Genomic DNA, 18051 nt, shown 5'->3' on the forward strand with positions numbered 1-18051 from the left:
AAGAAAGAAGGTTATATGGGTTTGTTACAACATGTCTGTGATTACATTATGACAATTGAACACAGACAATTCACAGACAGTAAATTCTAGAAAGAGGGACACAAAGGTGGATCTTTTCCTGATAATAAAAATGTGTCAGACTGTGAGCTTTGTTTTAGTGAAACAAAATGCAGACGTATCTAATATGATATACTAACCAAGCAAGGATCAAACGAGGAGTCACAGGCAGGTTACCGTCTTCTCAAGGTCAGCAGGATTTGTAGACATCTCTTTGTAAAGATAACAATTTAAGACCCAATGTGCTACTGCTAATACTGTACCAAGGCAATAGGCCTGTTATATTCCAAATATGAATATTTTATTCAAAAATTATAATTGTTTCACCCTAAACACATATGCCACAAAAGATGATATTTTGCTGGAGATGTAATATCTGTTTGTCTATACAATGCAAAAGAAGAGAATGACCCAAATTTCAAACATCAAAATAGATATAAATGGAGGATAAAAGTATTTAATATGAGTCAAGTGGTTTAACCAGTCTTCCAAAGTGATTTAATTGGTTTTGGGTGAGAACATATACATTTCATTTATCTGACACTTTTATCCAAAGCAACTTGCAATTGTTATGTATGTCAGAGGTCGCACGCCTCTGGAGCAACTAAGGGTTAAGTGTCTTGCTCAGGGACACAGTGGTGTCCCACAGTGGATTCGAACCCAGGTCTCTCACACCAATGGCATGTGTCTTATCCATTGCGATAATTTACAGCGCATTGCTATGAGGGCTCTATTACAGGACACACTCTGAACTCTGTGGGAATGAATGGCATTCCTGTGAAGTGTAATATGACACCAAAATTACCCGTAACATCTCCAGATAACACAAACTTGTTTAAAATGCATGATTTTGCCTGACTCGTCTGTGATCCGACGCATAAAATTGAAAAATTACTTTTGATTCTAACTTATTACAATTGCTGTTTCCCTCAGTATATTTTCAGTCTGTGTATACAGGACATTACGGAGAAGTTTGCAGCTCAACGTCTGACAACACTTCTGCTGCGAAACAGGAAATGATCAACGTTGACCCAGAGCTATGGGCCGCCCACAAAGATGAGGCTGGCCTTATTGACGTAAGACCATATGTTGTCAAACTCTGATCTAACCTACCAGTATAGCCTACTGCAAACAGTATCCACTTTCCAAACAAAGTTACAGCTTTGCCTGTAACAAGGTATTTTGAAACACAATCACTCATCATATAAATCACCGATTAATCCTATGAAGAAAGCTAATAATACATGGCGATTAAACACAAGATTTGAAAATGAATGCCATTGTCACCAGTGGTGCCGGATGTGTGCACTACTATTAACTAAATTCCAGCAGACCACACTCATTTTACTATTATTAATTTGTGTTAATTCAGTGTCAGTTATGCCAATTAGCCGCTGTTCACATTCACATATGGAGGCCAATAGTAACAGAATTTAGAGACTCGCCTGCTGTGTTCTCTGCTGTAGTGCACGCTACTTTGAAGGACACCAAGCTGCCACCTGTCTATTGCAATATGCTGACGACATTCTGCTTTCCAGCCCGGACATCAAGTCATGCACAACCGCTTCAACTATTGTGTGCAATGCATTAGCGAAGGCTGGCTTCAAGACATCAAAATAAAAGATGCAATGGGTGAACTGAACTATCAATCTGGGTCATGAACTACAGAAAGGAACAGTACGTCTCTCCACAGACAGAGTGAAGATGATTAATACCTTCCAACACCCTAAAACATAGGCTCAAATGCAAAGCCTATTGGGTTTAGTGAACTATTGTCAAGCATGGGTGCCAAACTGCTCGTTATATGACAAAATCCAGAGAGAAGCAACACTCTCAAGGGCTGAGGAACCTATCAAGTGGACTGCTGAAATGGACATTGCTAACATACCACGATGAACCCTTTCATCTGTACGTGCACGAGGCGACAGGCACAGCAGCAGTGATCCTCGCTCAGTCCCATGGCGGAACATATAGACCAGTGGCGTACTTGTCAAAAAATTTTAGAGGCAGTCGCCAAAACCTCCCTGCATGTTTGTGAGCAGTGACTGCTGAGGCGTTGATGGTACAACATGCAGAACGTATTGTTCTCTCACATCCATTAGTTGTGCACACCTCTCACCAGGTAGGAACTATTATGCACAACATTACCACATGACAGCACAACATTGATCGGGGTATGAAGTCATTTTATTGGCTACTGCTAATCAGACCATTAAACCAACCTCCGGTGTACACGCCCCGACTTTCACATGATTGCATTGATCGACTTTATGCAGGTCGGATGTTTCATCATCCGCCCTGGAGGAGGGGAACCATTGGAACGTTGATGGGTCCTGTTTGGTTAAGCTGTAATGGAACTTCCAAATCAAATTATTGAAGCTTATTCGCTCCCATATAAATCTGCACAAGCTGCTGAGTTGTTTGTGTTGATCAGAGCATGCCATTTGGCTAAAGTTAAATCAATCGATATATACACAGACTCGAAGTATGCTGATGAGGTAGCAAAGTGGGCTGCAAGGGAAGTTATGGTAAGCCCAGAGCTGAATCAAGCTGAAGAGACTTTTTCCATGATATAATCGATACTGGTAAAAGACAATGACAATTGTTACAGGTAAATCCATCTGAATCTGACAACATTGGGCCTCAAATTAAGTGAAATCAAACTTATTGCATAAATGGGGTACAAAATGCAGTAAAATGTATGTCTTGTGTCTTAATGGGCGCACAGAACAACAGACACAAGCCTACGCAGCAGGGGCCATGCATGGAGGGCCCACAGATCGGGCGGGATGAAGAATCATCCCGTTGGCCTGCCTGAGGAGGTCTAGCCTCAGCGGAATCGGCCATGGGGCAGATTGCATCATCTGCATCAGTTCTGGAAACCACGTCTGGTTTTTCTAGAGAGGGGCTACAAGGAGCACTGCACATTTCACTTCCCTGATCCGACTGATGACCTGAGGTAGCATCGCGATCGGGGGAAAAGCATACAAGGGGCGGCTTGGCCAGACTTGGGCGAGCGCGTCCGTGCTCTTTGAGAAGAAAAGGGGGCAGTGCGCATTTTCCCTGGAGGCGAAGAGGTCGACCTCCGCCTTGCCAAAGGTTTGCCATAACCACTGAACCGTCAGGGGGTGGAGAGACCATTCTCCTGGGAGAACCTTGTCTCTGGACAGCTAAGGTTTGCCATAACCACTGAACTGTCAGGGGGTGGAGAGACCATTCTCCTGGGAGAACCTTGTTTCTGGACAGCATGTCCGTCAAACGATTTCAAAGGATGCTCGGTCTCATGGCCTCGGCATCAGCTGTACTCCAGCTAGGATTGTTGCACATGCGCCCTCTCCAACGCTGGCTCAAGAGCCGTGTCCCCACTCACACGTGGCGCTCGGGCCACTTTTTAATCAGAGCAAATCACGGCTTTATAAAAGCCCTGACGCCCTGGAAAGCCGTCGACTGGTATCGAACCGGCGTGAGTCTGGGCGTGAACACACGGAGAAAAATGATCACGACAGATGCCTCCAAAATAGGATGGGGGGCCCTTTATGAGGGCAGGCCTGTCTCCGGCTTTTGGTCAAACCCGGAATGTAGGAGAGACCTCTCGAGAGGGAACTAGGAGTACGACCGATTTAAGATGGCGGCCGTATTTCTTAGTGCGCCGCAGCCAATAGGGCATCTAGTCTCTATATAATCTCTATGAGTATAAGTCTGGGTGCGTTCCATTAAAGGTGCAGTATGTAAGATTCAGAAAACCATGTTATTATGACACCTGTGGCCGTTAAGTGAACTGCATACAGCTACATGTTGTTCGTGCTCGTGCACACACTCCGGCCAAAACAATGACGAAACGTACTTTTCTTTGCATGATACATTGACTTCATTTATACCTTAGCCTATGTCAGTGTTAGCTAGCTAGCCAGCTTTATCAACAGCTGTTAGCAAAATTTGGTGGATGATGACAGTAGCTGTTTATAAAATATACTGTACATTATACATTGACACTATTCAGTACTGATGTGATTCCATCACAACTGTCATTTTGCTATATCGATGTGCTATTGTTTTATAATAATATAATTTACTGTATAACCAAGTTACGTTACACTAATGAATGGGACTTTTTGCATTATCTTGAACATTGTCTATCATTCATTTCGTGTGTTATTGTAATTTAGCTAAAATTACACTGAAGAACACTAATTCAGGGTCTGTTTTGATCCCCAAAACTGAACGAAAGTCCCTGCAGCGTTACAAGCCGCTCGCACTTTGGCAAAAAAGGCGAATATTACACGAAAATTGTTACATATTGCATCTTTAAAATAACATTAAGAAGTTATCGTCCCTAAGCCGTATTCCATTCGTAAACTTTACCATCCACTGTGAAAGCTTTGGAGTGCTGAAAATAGTGGGGCTCTAAAATAAAGGCTCTTTTAAATTCTGTTTGGAACGACCATACAGCATAATGATTGTTCTCCCTTCGAAGTGCCATCTGCAGGCATCATTTAAAACGTCTGGAACGCAGGGTTAGTCATATAATTTGAAACAACGGCGCGAAGGGGGAAAAAAAGGTGCCTGTCGTTGTTCCTGCCATGCTATTCATTTGGTTAGGCATTAGGGCGGGGTTAAGGCAAGGCAGTCATCGGCTGCTTGCCTGAATATAAATCATGGCAGCTTTGAACAACGGGCTCGCGAACTAAATGAACACTCGATGCTATGACCAGAAGAGGGCGCACACGACAAACCAAAACAATGAGCACATGGTGCTGGTTGGGTACTGCCTCAATGCTTCATTGTGTGCAAAGTTACAGAATATTACACCAGTCTTCTACACATCACCAATCTGCTGTATTTAAATGACATATTCAGCGTTCTATCAAACCACACTAAGTAAAACAGTGTGCGGTCGTCAGCTATTTTGAACTTTTTTGAAAAATAAGCATTGTTCAACGTGAACATGATGTTTGGATTTTAGCTTTTTTTCCGCCTTTCAGTAAATGTAAAATATTACTCGGAACAGTGTCAAGGCTGAATGTCGTAAAAGCAGATGCAGATGGAAATACCCGCCCCTCCACCCCCGCCTCCTTCATCTCACAATGAGCAGCTTGCTGGCCTACTGAGTCCGATACACTTTCACCTTTCAAGGATGTTTGATCGTGAAGGAAAGCATGCATCCGACATGCTGTTGTTGCCTTAAACCCGAAGGGATACCTGAAAGCAGCGAAGAACTTCTTATATATAACAGATACATGTCGGAAGTCCTCGTTGCATACAGGAGGAACTGATAAAGGTAACCATGGTCCCTGTTTATCCGCTTTATCATCAGTTCAGTAAGGTGCTACATGTTATCAGTGCAGCTGTGGTCTGTCGTTATAAATATCACGTCACTATATGGTTTCCCATCTTTTAAAGACTATCCAAACTTAGTGTAACGTACTGCTTCAACTGAACATTTAAATAAATGTGATTGATGTTTTAATGTTACTGACAGTTTATATTTACCTGAAAATATGCTTGAAGCACCCACTCTTGAATAGACAGAAACTGTGCACACGTATCAGACTTTAAATGTTAAGACGTAATGATGATTATGCAGATTAAGAATATTTTGTGTACATGATTATAAGAAATCCAGCTTTGTAATACCCACGATCTGCATTTTTGGTGCTTGATTTGGGTTCAGAATTGGGTTTAGGTATTTGCAAGTCACTTGTAAACTTAATTGATGCATGGATTTAAGCTTGTTCTTAAAATTCCTTTTAGAGTAAAAGTCTGACTGACAGCCAAGAAATTTGCTTCGAGAACCAGCTGTGTAATAATTCCCTAGAGAGTAAAAGGGCATATCAACAGGACGGGGAGGGGCATGACCCAATAAAATAAAATATATATATATATAGGAAGAGAGAAGAGTTAATCTTAATTTCCTGTAGTCTATATCATTATTGTGGTCTTTGTTTGATGTTGGTTTCCTGTTTGACCTTTAGAGACAATGTGCATAAACAGATGGATAAAGAAATGATGTAAAAGAGAGCAGGGAAGAATTATTGAAAAATTATTCCGATTTTAGATATGCCGGGAGAAACAATACATGGGTAAAGTAAGTAAAAGGACCTCCGCCCCTTTTCTATTAATCTGATTATCTGTCACCTTCACATTCTCTAGACAGAGTTCAAACGTTCCGTGGTCACACTCATTTTAACATAGATCATAAAACTCAAAAGCTGACCACAAATAAATAGCATGCCCTTTCCTCAGAGCCACATTTAGACTGGTTTGCCTTGTGTTACAGACTTGAGTGCATTTTACATGCATATAGCATATGTGAGAGAATATGTTTGTGTGCATACTCGCTGTTAGAGTAAATGTTGCTAATTAGAGATGCCTAAAACGAAGCCTTTAAGACCCAGCAGAAGCATCTGTCAGTTGGGAAATAACTCAAAAGCGCTAATCACATTGGCTAGCGCTCACATGTCACATTACCCATTTATATTCAGCAAATCAGTTTGGGTGCACGCAGACAACGTGATTATAATAATAATAATAATAATTATTATTATTATTGTTGACAAAATGCAGTTTACCTGAGATAAGATGTGGGCAAATAGAGAAGTCATCTTTGACTATTGTAAAGTAATGTTGTATGGAACAGATGGAAACATTTAAAATTTTGATAATATTTTGTGAGTTTTTAATCTCAAACCTCTTTATTGTTAGTCTTTTTCACTGAAACACTGAATGACCAATAATGTCTCATGTAATACCACCAGAAATCTGAATGGGACAGACATTTGGGATTTCTATCACAGAGTCATGTGTGTGACAACAATAATCTTATGGCATAGTATACAGTACATCTAAACAATTATATTGTTTTTTACTTATCCATGTTTTTTGTTTGGCCATTATACTGAATTTAGTTTAACGGTAATGGTGATGTTTGTGACATACCCTCAATTTTTTAAACCTTAACGAGAGAAAAACTGAAATTATGTTGTTTGGACCGAATGAAAACAGCGATCTTGACTTTGACCTAGGCTTTTTTGCCCCATACAGTATATTGTGTGCTAGGACCTTAGGTGTAATATTTGACAGTAGCCTAAAATTTGAAAACGCATAAACGCTGTAGTTAAATCTTGTTTTTATCAACTTCATCTACTGGCGAAAGATAAGTCCTTCCTGTACATGACCAATTTCGTGAATCCGTGAAACCGTGATTCATGCCTTTGTTTCATCGCGTCTGGATTATTGTAACTCGTTTTATTTTGGAATCTCCCATTCTTCTCTTTGCCATATTCAATTAGTCCAAAACGTGGCTGCCAGATTCTTAAAGGGGAAACGTAAATTTGACCACATTACACCAGTCCTGATTTAATTGCATTGGCTCCCAATCAAATATAGGATTGATTTTAAAATGTATTATTTGTGTTAAAATCCCTAAACAATCTGGCCCCACAATGTCTCTCTGAGTTGTTGCACCCTCACAGACCATCTAGATCTCTTAGATCTAGTGGTCTTGACCTGCTTACTATCCCTAGATCCAGACTTAAAAATAGAGGAGACCGTGCATTTGCAGTTGCCGGTTCCAAGCTCTGGAACAGTCTCCCGACTCATATTAGAACTGCCTCTCCTATTTCGGTTTTTAAAACTCATCTATTCTCTTTGGCTTTTAACCTTCCTTGAAGCTTCTCTGTTCCTTGTGAGTGCATCTCAATCTCTGCTTGTTTGGTTTGTATACTTTTGACTTTACAGTACTTTGGTCAACCTTGGTTATTTTTAAATGTGCTATATAAATAAGTATTGATTGATTGATTCCCCTGTGTATGTGTGTATAGACAGAATATTCTTATTTTTGTGTTCTGTATCTGTGTTTATCTTAGCCTGCAGCAAAATAATTTTATTATAAAACATAAACAAAGATTAAGAAATTATTTTTGTGCATTCACATGCAACATGTAGGCTTCAGTCTGTATTCTGTTTTCCTGGTTTCTCTTACCATTAAATGCAGTACAGTTACTTGTGTGGATTGCAATATGCATGTAATTATATGTAGATAATAGGTAATGCATAGTAAAAACAGTCTTATTTTATTATGCCATATAATAGTGTAAAACCTATGCAAGTCTTTATACGTAAGGCCCCTGCTCTGCTGTCTGCCTTTATATTCCCTGTGAGACAGAAAACAGACAGTGTGTGGCGTCTTCAAAGAGTGAATTATTGTTAACCAAACCGACAAACATCAATGTGAGCTATGCTGGAACAGACCTAAGCAGACAATTTCTATGATTTAGCATTAGAATTTACTGTAGTCTTAATAATCACATTACTGCTTCCAGCTTGCTCTATAAATAATAGGTATGTTTAACCACCTCAACCATGTTATTTTAAATGTTTACCAAATGATAAGTTTCCTTTACATTAGTATATTTCTGGAGTCACAAAACTGACAGGTCTAATTAAAAAAATTAAGTTAAACACAATTTGTTCTATGTTTCACAACATTCAGGCATTGAGATTATGGCATCGGGTTCATTACCAGTGGCTTAGTTTTGGCTGAGTGACCTGTACACTGTCGTTGTAAGGATTAAATATCATTGAATTTCCTGAGTGAGCGTAAACTGTTGGCATGCCCCCTGGTTTACCCTTGAGATCCAGTTGACAATGTCTCTCTTGCTCTCTCACTCTCAATCTCTTTCTCTTGTTGTGTGTGTGTGTGTGTGTGTGTGTGTGTGTGTGTGTGTGTGTGTGTGTGTGTGTGTGTGTGTGTGTGTGTGTGTGTGTGTGTGTGTGTGTGTGTGTGTGTGTGTGTTTGCATGTTGGTGTAGATTTTCCCATGGGACGGAGCAGCAGAAATTCAGAGGGGTGGAAATGTTCAGAAAAAGACCTCCTCCAGGTAAACTATTGGTTACTCTCCCTGAGCATACACCTTTTCATTTAATTGCCATTTTGTGCTCTAAATATATAAAAACAAACTTTAGCCTTCATGTGTGCAGAAGCAAATATTTGCTCAATTCTAATTTCAAAGGCCTTCAACCCTCATCTATAGCCATTTTTTCCACCATCGGGCCTAACTGTTCTTGTTTCGAAACTGTGCCGTTACATGCCAGTTGGTATGGTTTTGGTTTATTTTCCACTATGGTGCTTGAATGTACCTAGATACAATAGCTAACTATGTCGAGAAGTCCGTGCTGAGAACGGTTTGTAATCGTGCTGTGCAGAACAGTGCTCAAGTGAAAATGCAACTGGAACCATTCCTCACAGTGATCAGAACCGTTCGGCCCAATGGTGGAAAAGGGGCCATGACGCGTTTTCCTAGCTTGCGCAATGATGGATAGGAAGGTTAGCCTCTTTATTGCCCCGAACTAATGTAAGATATGATATATCATTTTCATGCTTAAATAAATAAAAAGTCATAATATATTGTTCTCTTGAAACATTTATTCCATGTGTCATTAATTGTACTTAAATCAGTCCAAAATTGGTTTATGTGGACTTCAAGTTCCTTTTTGTTTGAGAGACTTTATATGACGTCTTTGACCTCTACTGTATTATTTAATTTTGTTATATTATGTGGAGGAATATGATTTGAATAAGAGAGTGTGGTTAACAATTAATAGGCTACTTCATATAGATATTAGCATCCACAAAGAGGTAATAATATAGTTCTGTTTGTAAATGAGTGGCCATGGGTGTCATATCGATCTAAAGCTTGGATCGTGTGTGTGTGTGTGTGTGTGTGCATATGTGTTTTCACTGTGTTGCAGTACAGCATCAAAAGTTATTTAAACAAATACTGCTGCACACCAGGGTTGTTTTTTTAGCATAGACAAATAGGGTGCCTATAGGGCGCCAAAATTGTCAGAAACGACCCTGCTGCACACGCACGTGAGTTTGTATATGCTGGAGCATAGTTTTCAGCAAAAAGGAGGTTTCCTTGACACGAGACTGCCCCTCCTCTCCACACGCCTTCAGATACATACAAACATTGCACGTGTACAGGCACCTGACTAGTCCAGATCTCGCTTTCTGTGTGCCACCCCTTCTTACCCCTCCTAACCCATCCTACAATAAAAGGTATGAAACTGCCTATCCATCTGGAGCCATTTAGGCTCTGAATCTTATTAGTCTATGGATGTTTCATTGCCAATGGAGCAAGCATGGTGGTTGGTGGCTCATGCATCTTTCAAAGCTCTGCAGTGTCAAGTTGCCCCGGCAACCTCATCAGTGGGATCCTATTGGGCACATCCTTGGCCAATAGGAAGCCTTTCTGATTATGTCATATAAAAACAACATCGTGCTTTCAGTGGCGTTGTTCAGTGTTTTTAAAAGAGAGTCCAGTGATTGTTGTTTTTATATGATGTTGTAGTCAGTCCTCAGACGATTTTAGAGGTATTCAGTTTATTAATATCAGTCAATTAATGTTGGTCAATGTAGTTTAGAGGCCGTATTAATTTAATTTAACATTTAAGTCAAAAACACGCATTAGGGGCAGTTCAGACCAAACACTTTCTTGCGCCAAAAAAAAAAAAAAAAGAAGAAGAAAAAAGACGCAATTGAACAGAACGCAAGTATCTCGAGACGCGTTTTTAAAGTGAAACGGCATCTAACCGCGGCGCTCCAGCACGAGACTATGCGTTTAGAAACGTCCGTTTTGCGCATGTTTACATACGACGGATGCATAAACGGGTTTGATGTGAACGGCCCCTTACACAAGGATGAGGGAAAACGCAGTTGTCAAAGAGAGAATCTGAAATGTAGAAAGTTACTTATGTTGATTGATGCCCTGACTGGATATGGGATCAAAGTCATATTAATTACAAATTCAGATTAGTAGTGTTTTAAAATAAGTAACAGTTCTGTTCCATTAAACTGGTCTAGATCACCCCATATGACCTCAACGGCTATGCGGCAAATTAAATGGGGGAGGTTTCGTAGTGAATACACTCTAATTTAACGGTCGCGTCAGTAATTGTATCTCTTCCTCTCACTTTATGTCATTTGGCGCTGGTCTGAAGCTGCTGCGCACGTGCCTCCGTCGCTACGCGCGTGCCGACTGCTGCGTACGCAGAGTAATGTAAACGAAACGACGGTGGACAACATGACTATCCCGAAAGACATCCCGGAGAAGTGGTTTCCAATCATTCTCCCTCTGAAAAGGAAGAAAGAGGGATTATCCAGCTCTACAATAATAAGAAAAGGAGCAGGTACATGTACAATTTGTTGTCAATAAATTTGACATTTTCTAAAATGTCCATCTTTGTCTTGCCATGGTGAATGCAGGACTAGCTGGTTATTTGTATTCTTGTAAAGTATATAAAGTGTATTCATTCCTAGTGTAATATAGGTCATTTGAACAGTTTAAAAAAATATTTAAAACATTATTTTTTTTATAATTGTTGCAACATTGTTTCATCCTCCTTGAACACACCATCCTGTAAATAAAGACATTGTGCTCTTTCATTGGTGTGTTTATTCATTCACTATTTCACCTTCATGTTTCCCAACATCACTCCAATGTCAGATAATAACTTCTGTCCCTCTGTGTGAGTGAGAGTGTGCTTGTATTTCCCATTTTTCTATCACCTTGTGTGTGATTTTGATATGAAAACCTACATCATGTTTACCCCAGTCAACACTCCGTAATAACTAGTCCTTCACACTGCACATTACATATTCAGTCATTTGTCCTGCGTACCATTTACTTCAATTATATATCATTCTGTATGGTCAGAAAGTCTTGTTATTGATCTTGTAGCAATGACTGCATAACCGTAAATTTACACGGAGAGAAAGTTTATATGCACATTAGTTGTCTCTAAAGGCTGGAGGATATAGCTAGAATGAATTTTTCAGACCATTTTCTCATATGCAATTTTCTTCCCATGCCTGTTACTTTATATGTTTGTTTTACAACGTAAAGATCTGATATCACAAAGTGAACTGCTGATCAGCATGAGATTAGATAAAACTGGCCCACTGTAATGCGATGCGCGTATACTGCAACTTTTTGCACTGTGTATATTGTTATGTTGCATTGCATCCCACATTGATTTGAGTTTATTTTCAAGGAAGTCAGCCAACCACTCTGCAGAACCACATATTTCAAGACAGTGCTTTTTGTTATTAAAATTTTTCACCACTGCAGATTGAGTTAGACGTTATGTGCTCTTTTAAAGGTCTGGGGGATTTCTAACACTCTTTGGTCTGCTTGATCTGTATGTGTTACCATTTACACTTGGAATAATCAGTGGCAGATTTTAAGTGTACAAAAAGGCTTATAGGCTTGAAAGTCTGACTGGTTTATTTATGTCACATTCCTTATAACAATATGTTAAGGACAGTGTCAACAACATCATAAACGCTAACAGTCATCGGTCAGTTAGTGCCATCTAAAAGTGTCCAGTATGACTCATCAGAAGGGGTCCTTTGTGTACAGGTAAACAAGAAAAAATCAGCAGTTTCGTTTTAAGTATTGTGGAGGCCCACACAGCACCCTTGCTGTCTTAGCTGTACTATGATCAGCCCTCAAACATTTCAAAAGTGTTTAGTAATTGTGTTTCCTTATTGAGTTATAAATGAGCTGACCATAAAGTGCTGTAAGTGATTTTTTTTTCATGGAAAGGTATGCAAAAATATGTACTACTCCCTGAAAGATATTAATAAAATAAATGCTGTGCGATATCTCACCTGTCACTGTGACAGAACTAGACTCCGTAAGCAGCAAACAAAAAATGTGTCTGTGGGCCGTGATCTCTGAAGCTTTCTGCCTGTCAGTTATTTTTTAGGTTCTCAATAGTGTTGTTGTTGCAGCGAATTATTGAATCTTACAACCATTGTATTGCCATGTTGCCCATAACAGTAGTCAGTTGAGGGTCCTATTTTGCTGCTGTTGTTTTCGAAAACTTTTTTCTGATTGATATCAGTCTCAATAAAGCTGATTTGGTATCTTTGGTGTGCAGGGTTATGGAAAGAGAGGGCATGGCTAATTGGCTCAGCTTGTGGAAATTTCTGAACGGCTAAAATCGCTTACAGCACTTTTAAGTTGACATGGAAGGCCAAGAAATAGCCAGTGGAACAAGCCACAGTAAAGAAATGTCTTTGAATGGACCTTTCCATGGGTATCCATTTTCAGATATTACTTTCTTGTTGTTCTTTTATGTGAATGTCTCCGCTGTCTAATCTGAATCATTGGTGACTTCTTAGTATTTATAAAGATATATTGTTAACCTGCATAACTATCATATGTCTGCAGCATTTTCCGGCAAAAAATGGTGGTGCTGGCCAACATGTCCGGGGATGATAACATCAAATTGGATCAAATCTGGTCATTTCATTTTGGTGTATATTTTGTGCCGTAACGCTTTGAACTATGCATAATAATGTGATATAATAATGACACAAAATGGCAATTGTTTGTGCTATATAGGTTCTTTTCTATTTAAAAAAATGGCTGGTATGGAATAATTGTCCAATTAAAAAAACATTCACCTGGGAGCAAAAGTGGGCAAAGCAAAAAACTAAACTAAATTTTCCACATGTCCTTTAGTTTACAAAGCAAAATTAAAATGACAAAAATCGTTAGATCATGTCTAGGGCTGTGCGATATGAATAATATGCTTCTATATGACACACGCATCTGTGTTTCATGTGAGTGTTGCGTGAGCTTTCTCTGGAGCACCAAGAGCAGGTGAGTCTAGAAGGCTTCCCGAAATTTACAGGAAAGCCAGAGCAGGATCACTCATGCTACATGATCACTCATGACGCAGGGTAAATTCTGAAGAGAAAAAACAATTTCCACAGAAAGGGACGACTCCCAAACAAGCCAAGAACATAAAGAGGAGCTTGCTATTAAAACAGGTGCGACATCTGGTGTGGGTTCAATCTATTTTACCTCTTCAAAATTAAGCAAGCAAAAGAATATTATAAAGGCAAAAGATGTGCATTATTTCAGTCATTTATGTTTTCGCAAGAAGGGTTCTTAATTATTTATATTTATTTTCTAAAAGTAGTATGTACATAATTTTGGTTATTTTCTGCAAGAAGTGTTTATTTTCACTTTGGGAAGATCTTGAATTTCTTTAGTAAAGTTTTTAATAATAATAGGACCAACAACATATCAGACCTATATGTGGTATAATGTGAAATTTAGCATCATGGTAACAATTTAAAACCAAGTTGAATGTTTCTTCTTTTATTATTTTACTTGTCAATTGTCAATTCCAAATAAAGTGGGCACGTGAGATGGGAATAATGCAGAATGCTTTTGCCAGTCTGTGGTATAAAATGCTCTGTAGTCATGGATTAGAACTCTGCAAGCTTTGGGAAAGTTTAAGCCTCCGTGGCAGCGAAGCACTGTAATCGCTGGGATGGTATCACACTGTGCATTTGTAGCATCAACTAAAGAAGTAGCTGATGCTTCGTGTTAATATTTTTACTGGACATTGTGTCTAACCATATATGAATTGTCGGACATTTTAACAGTCAAAAAACTGTATTTACCGGCTAACGGAAACCCTGGTCTGTAGTGCCTTTATATTTGCCATAATCATAATAATCATTGTTTTCCAATTAGAATCAGTTAGAATTTAATGATTTGAGGGAGATTAGTGATTACTCATTGTCATCGCTGTGGATCATCCATGCCATTGCAGTGATAGGTGTAAGTGACTCTTTGTTGCTTTTTATGTAAAATATTAAAATGTCAACACTTTAATGTCTTTAATTTAATTTGCGGCTAATATGAGAAATATCTTCAAAAAAATCATATTTGTTTTGCAGTACACTGAAAATCCTAATAAGTTGTCATTACTCAACTGAGTATATTTGTTTGTTCAGTTGAATTAAGTAATGCGTCTCCAAAATGTGTGTAGTTAGGTTCACTTAACTTGGTGATCATATAGAACAAACTTAAATATTTAAATGAAGGTAACAAGATGCAAGTAGACTTAACTCAGACTTACTATTTAAGTGTTGTTTCTACTTAATTCGTTTAATTCAAATTTAGTTCTTACAATGACACAGCTTAAAATAAAGAAGGTTATAATTGATTCTAGGTCAATCATTAAATAAAAATTTCTCCATAGAAATGCAAGGAGAACTGAGTTAGAAATGGTCTAACTTGACTAAAGGTGACACATCACCATAATGTTGACAACTATATGCAACAAAACAACATGAATAATACAAAAGAGCTAAAACCTCTGAGTTCTTAATAACAACTATTTAAATTCCCCCATATGTTCCCTTTGAAAGAAGGGGAACATAAATAAATAGAAAACATAAATAAATAAGGCATCATGGATATTCACCATAGATATTTGAGTTATGATCCCAAAACCTGACATTTAAAGTAACGTTTAATTAAGACAACTTGATTTTTCCAGTAAAGGCAACATTAGGGTTTACAGTGTACAATAGTTGTTGTCAACAATACTGTAAATACTGATAGCAAGTACATACTCTGTAGTTTGGAATAATGTACAGATTTGACTGTTTCAGAAGGAAATTGGTTCTTTAATTTACCAAAGGGGCATTCAACTGATCACAAAACATAGTCAGGACATTACTGATTTAAAAAACAGCACCATCACTATTTGCAAAATGTCATTTTTTATCAAATCTAGACAGGCCAAATTTCTGACAGCCATCACTCCAACATCTTATCCTTAAGTAATCATGCTAAATTGCTAATTTTGTATTAGAAAACCACTTGCCATTATATCAAACACAGTTGAAAGCTATTTAGTTCATTAAATGAAGCTTAATATTGTCTTTGTGTTTGTTTTTGAGTTGCCACAGTATGCAATAGACTGGCATGTCTTAAGGTCAAAATTAGGTCAAAAATGGCAAAAAAGAAACAGCTTTCTCTAGAAACTCATCTGAAACATTGATTTGAAGAATGAAGGCTGTACAATGCAGTACAAAATGTTATACAAAACTGCCAAAAAACTGAAGATTTCATACAAAGGTGTACACTGCAGTCTTCAAAGACAAAGGACAACTGGCTCAACAAGGACAGAAAGAAATGTGTAAGGCCAGATGTAAAACTAAACAAGAGGATATGTACAGCAGAGTCTCTAGTTTGAGAAATAAAGAAATGTGAGCTGTCCTCAGCTGACAGCTTCATTGAATTCTACCCACTCAACACCAGATTCATGCACAACAGTTAAGAGAAGACTCGGGTACAAAGAAAAAGCCACTTTTGAAACAGATGATCTGAAAAGCTGTCATTGCTGCAAGTGGAGGATTTTTTAATGAGAAAGAAGTTCTGAATTTTTTTTTATAATTGTAATAGTAATTTTTCACGTTATTAATGTCCTGACTATATATTATGATCAGCTTAATGCCACTTTGGTGAGTAAAAATACCAATTTCTTTCCATAAGAGCAAAATCTGTACATTATTCCAAACTTTTGGCTACCGGTGTACTTTAATACACACATTTTATATTCAGAATCTTAGTTTTATTTATATTTTTTTCTATTTTAAGATATTTATATTCATATTCGGAATATACTTTTTTGTGTCATCTCCATTAAGTTTGAGTGTTTGATTCTCTGGTTTTGCTTTTAAGTGAAGGAACATGTTATCAATGCTTTGGGTTTCGGAATTGTGCTATTCATATTCTGCTTTTGAAAGGCACACACACACACACTTAGCTAAAATAGTCATTATGCAACATGTTTTATCCTCTGTTTATACTTAAGGCACATAGATATTTTCATCTATAGAGGGGAATGTTCTGGGTTGTATTCTGTGGGTGTCAAGAGACTCAATAGGTTATCCTCATATAACCCATATCTCATTTACTCAGAGAGACTCCTCTCTATACTTTTACACAGCTCTAAAGTGGCAAAACATGCAAGTGTCAGGCCACTGGGCACAAGAGAGAAAGAGGGATGGGTAAATGGGAGCAGACTTCAAGAGTGAAAGCAAATGGTGTAGAGACCTTGAGATACCATGAAGAAAAGTGCAACGTGAAGGACAGGTTTCTTTATTTTTTTAACAGCATGACAATGACATTCCCATAAAAGTTTAGTCACACTCAAATTCAGAAACAATCTTTGATTGGAACTGGAAAAGTCAGATCAGTCCAGGACTCACCTTCTGCTGTAAACTTTCTTTTTTTTTCACACACAGGATCAATAAAATATCCATCTATATGTTTACTGCTCCTACTCTTCCTTTAAAAAGTAAATTAGGAGAAAATAAACAACTCTTTTGGCAAAGGCAAATGCAAACCATTATACATGAAGACATGAGTGAGGATTTTGCCTCTGTCAGTTATTGGCTCACCTCAATGCTTTGCTCTGTGAAGAAAAAGTTTGATTCACTGTAGCAATTAGCTCCTTAGCAGTGGCTAATTTGAGACTGTGTCTTGTCTCTTTTAGGCATTAACTGAGACAAATGGTTTAAAATGGTGGAGACAACAAGCAAATCAGTAGTACAATACTAGGACACTTCAATGAAATAAGTACTTTTGTTGAGGCCTGATTTAAAGTTGACTTCTTTTGGCAGAAATTGATCCTGTTCTTTTATATCATAAGTGGGTAATGCTAGTATTAACTTTTATTCCTTTCACCTTAAGTGTCTGCACTATACCCTTTTATTTACACTTAAGTGGGGTAGTGTCAGAAATTATCTTTTTTTATTAAAGAAATGTTCTGGGTTCAATACAGCTCCATCTACAGCATTTGTGGCATATTGTTGATTACCACAACATTTTTAGAACTCATCCCTTGTTTATATATATATATATATATATATATATATATATATATATATATATATATATATATATATATATATATATATATACAACAGTTCGTTCCGGTCCTTGAATATGATTGGATAAGAGATGTTCCATGAGCACTGATGGTGTGACACCATCAGCACTCCGACGCTTCACTGTGTGTGTATCACTCCGCGTTCATGCTGTTCTAAACTAAAGTGTAACTGTTATGAGTTACTGGCTTTATTTTTTAAATTACATATGTTAGCCAGCAGGTG

At 38.2% G+C, this 18051-nt stretch overlaps 1 protein-coding gene across 2 annotated transcripts in view; it reads left to right on the forward strand.

The window, feature by feature from the left end:
* The first annotated feature begins 5189 nt into the window (after positions 1 to 5189).
* The window catches only part of atp8b2 (ATPase phospholipid transporting 8B2), a 59822-nt gene continuing 46960 nt past the window's right edge, over positions 5190 to 18051 (forward strand). The window contains exons 1-3 of one of the 2 annotated variants that reach the window (XM_052143846.1): positions 5190 to 5335; positions 8868 to 8935; positions 11058 to 11246. In XM_052143846.1, coding sequence (XP_051999806.1) covers positions 8911 to 8935; positions 11058 to 11246 — 214 coding nt within the window. In that variant the 5' untranslated portion in view covers positions 5190 to 5335; positions 8868 to 8910. Of the gene's footprint in view, positions 5336 to 8867; positions 8936 to 10347; positions 10432 to 11057; positions 11247 to 18051 lie in introns of those variants that run through there. The other variant, XM_052143847.1, reaches the window with a different exon arrangement.

This window comes from Xyrauchen texanus, chromosome 15 (assembly GCF_025860055.1).
Source record: "Xyrauchen texanus isolate HMW12.3.18 chromosome 15, RBS_HiC_50CHRs, whole genome shotgun sequence".
Lineage (NCBI taxonomy): Eukaryota > Metazoa > Chordata > Actinopteri > Cypriniformes > Catostomidae > Xyrauchen > Xyrauchen texanus.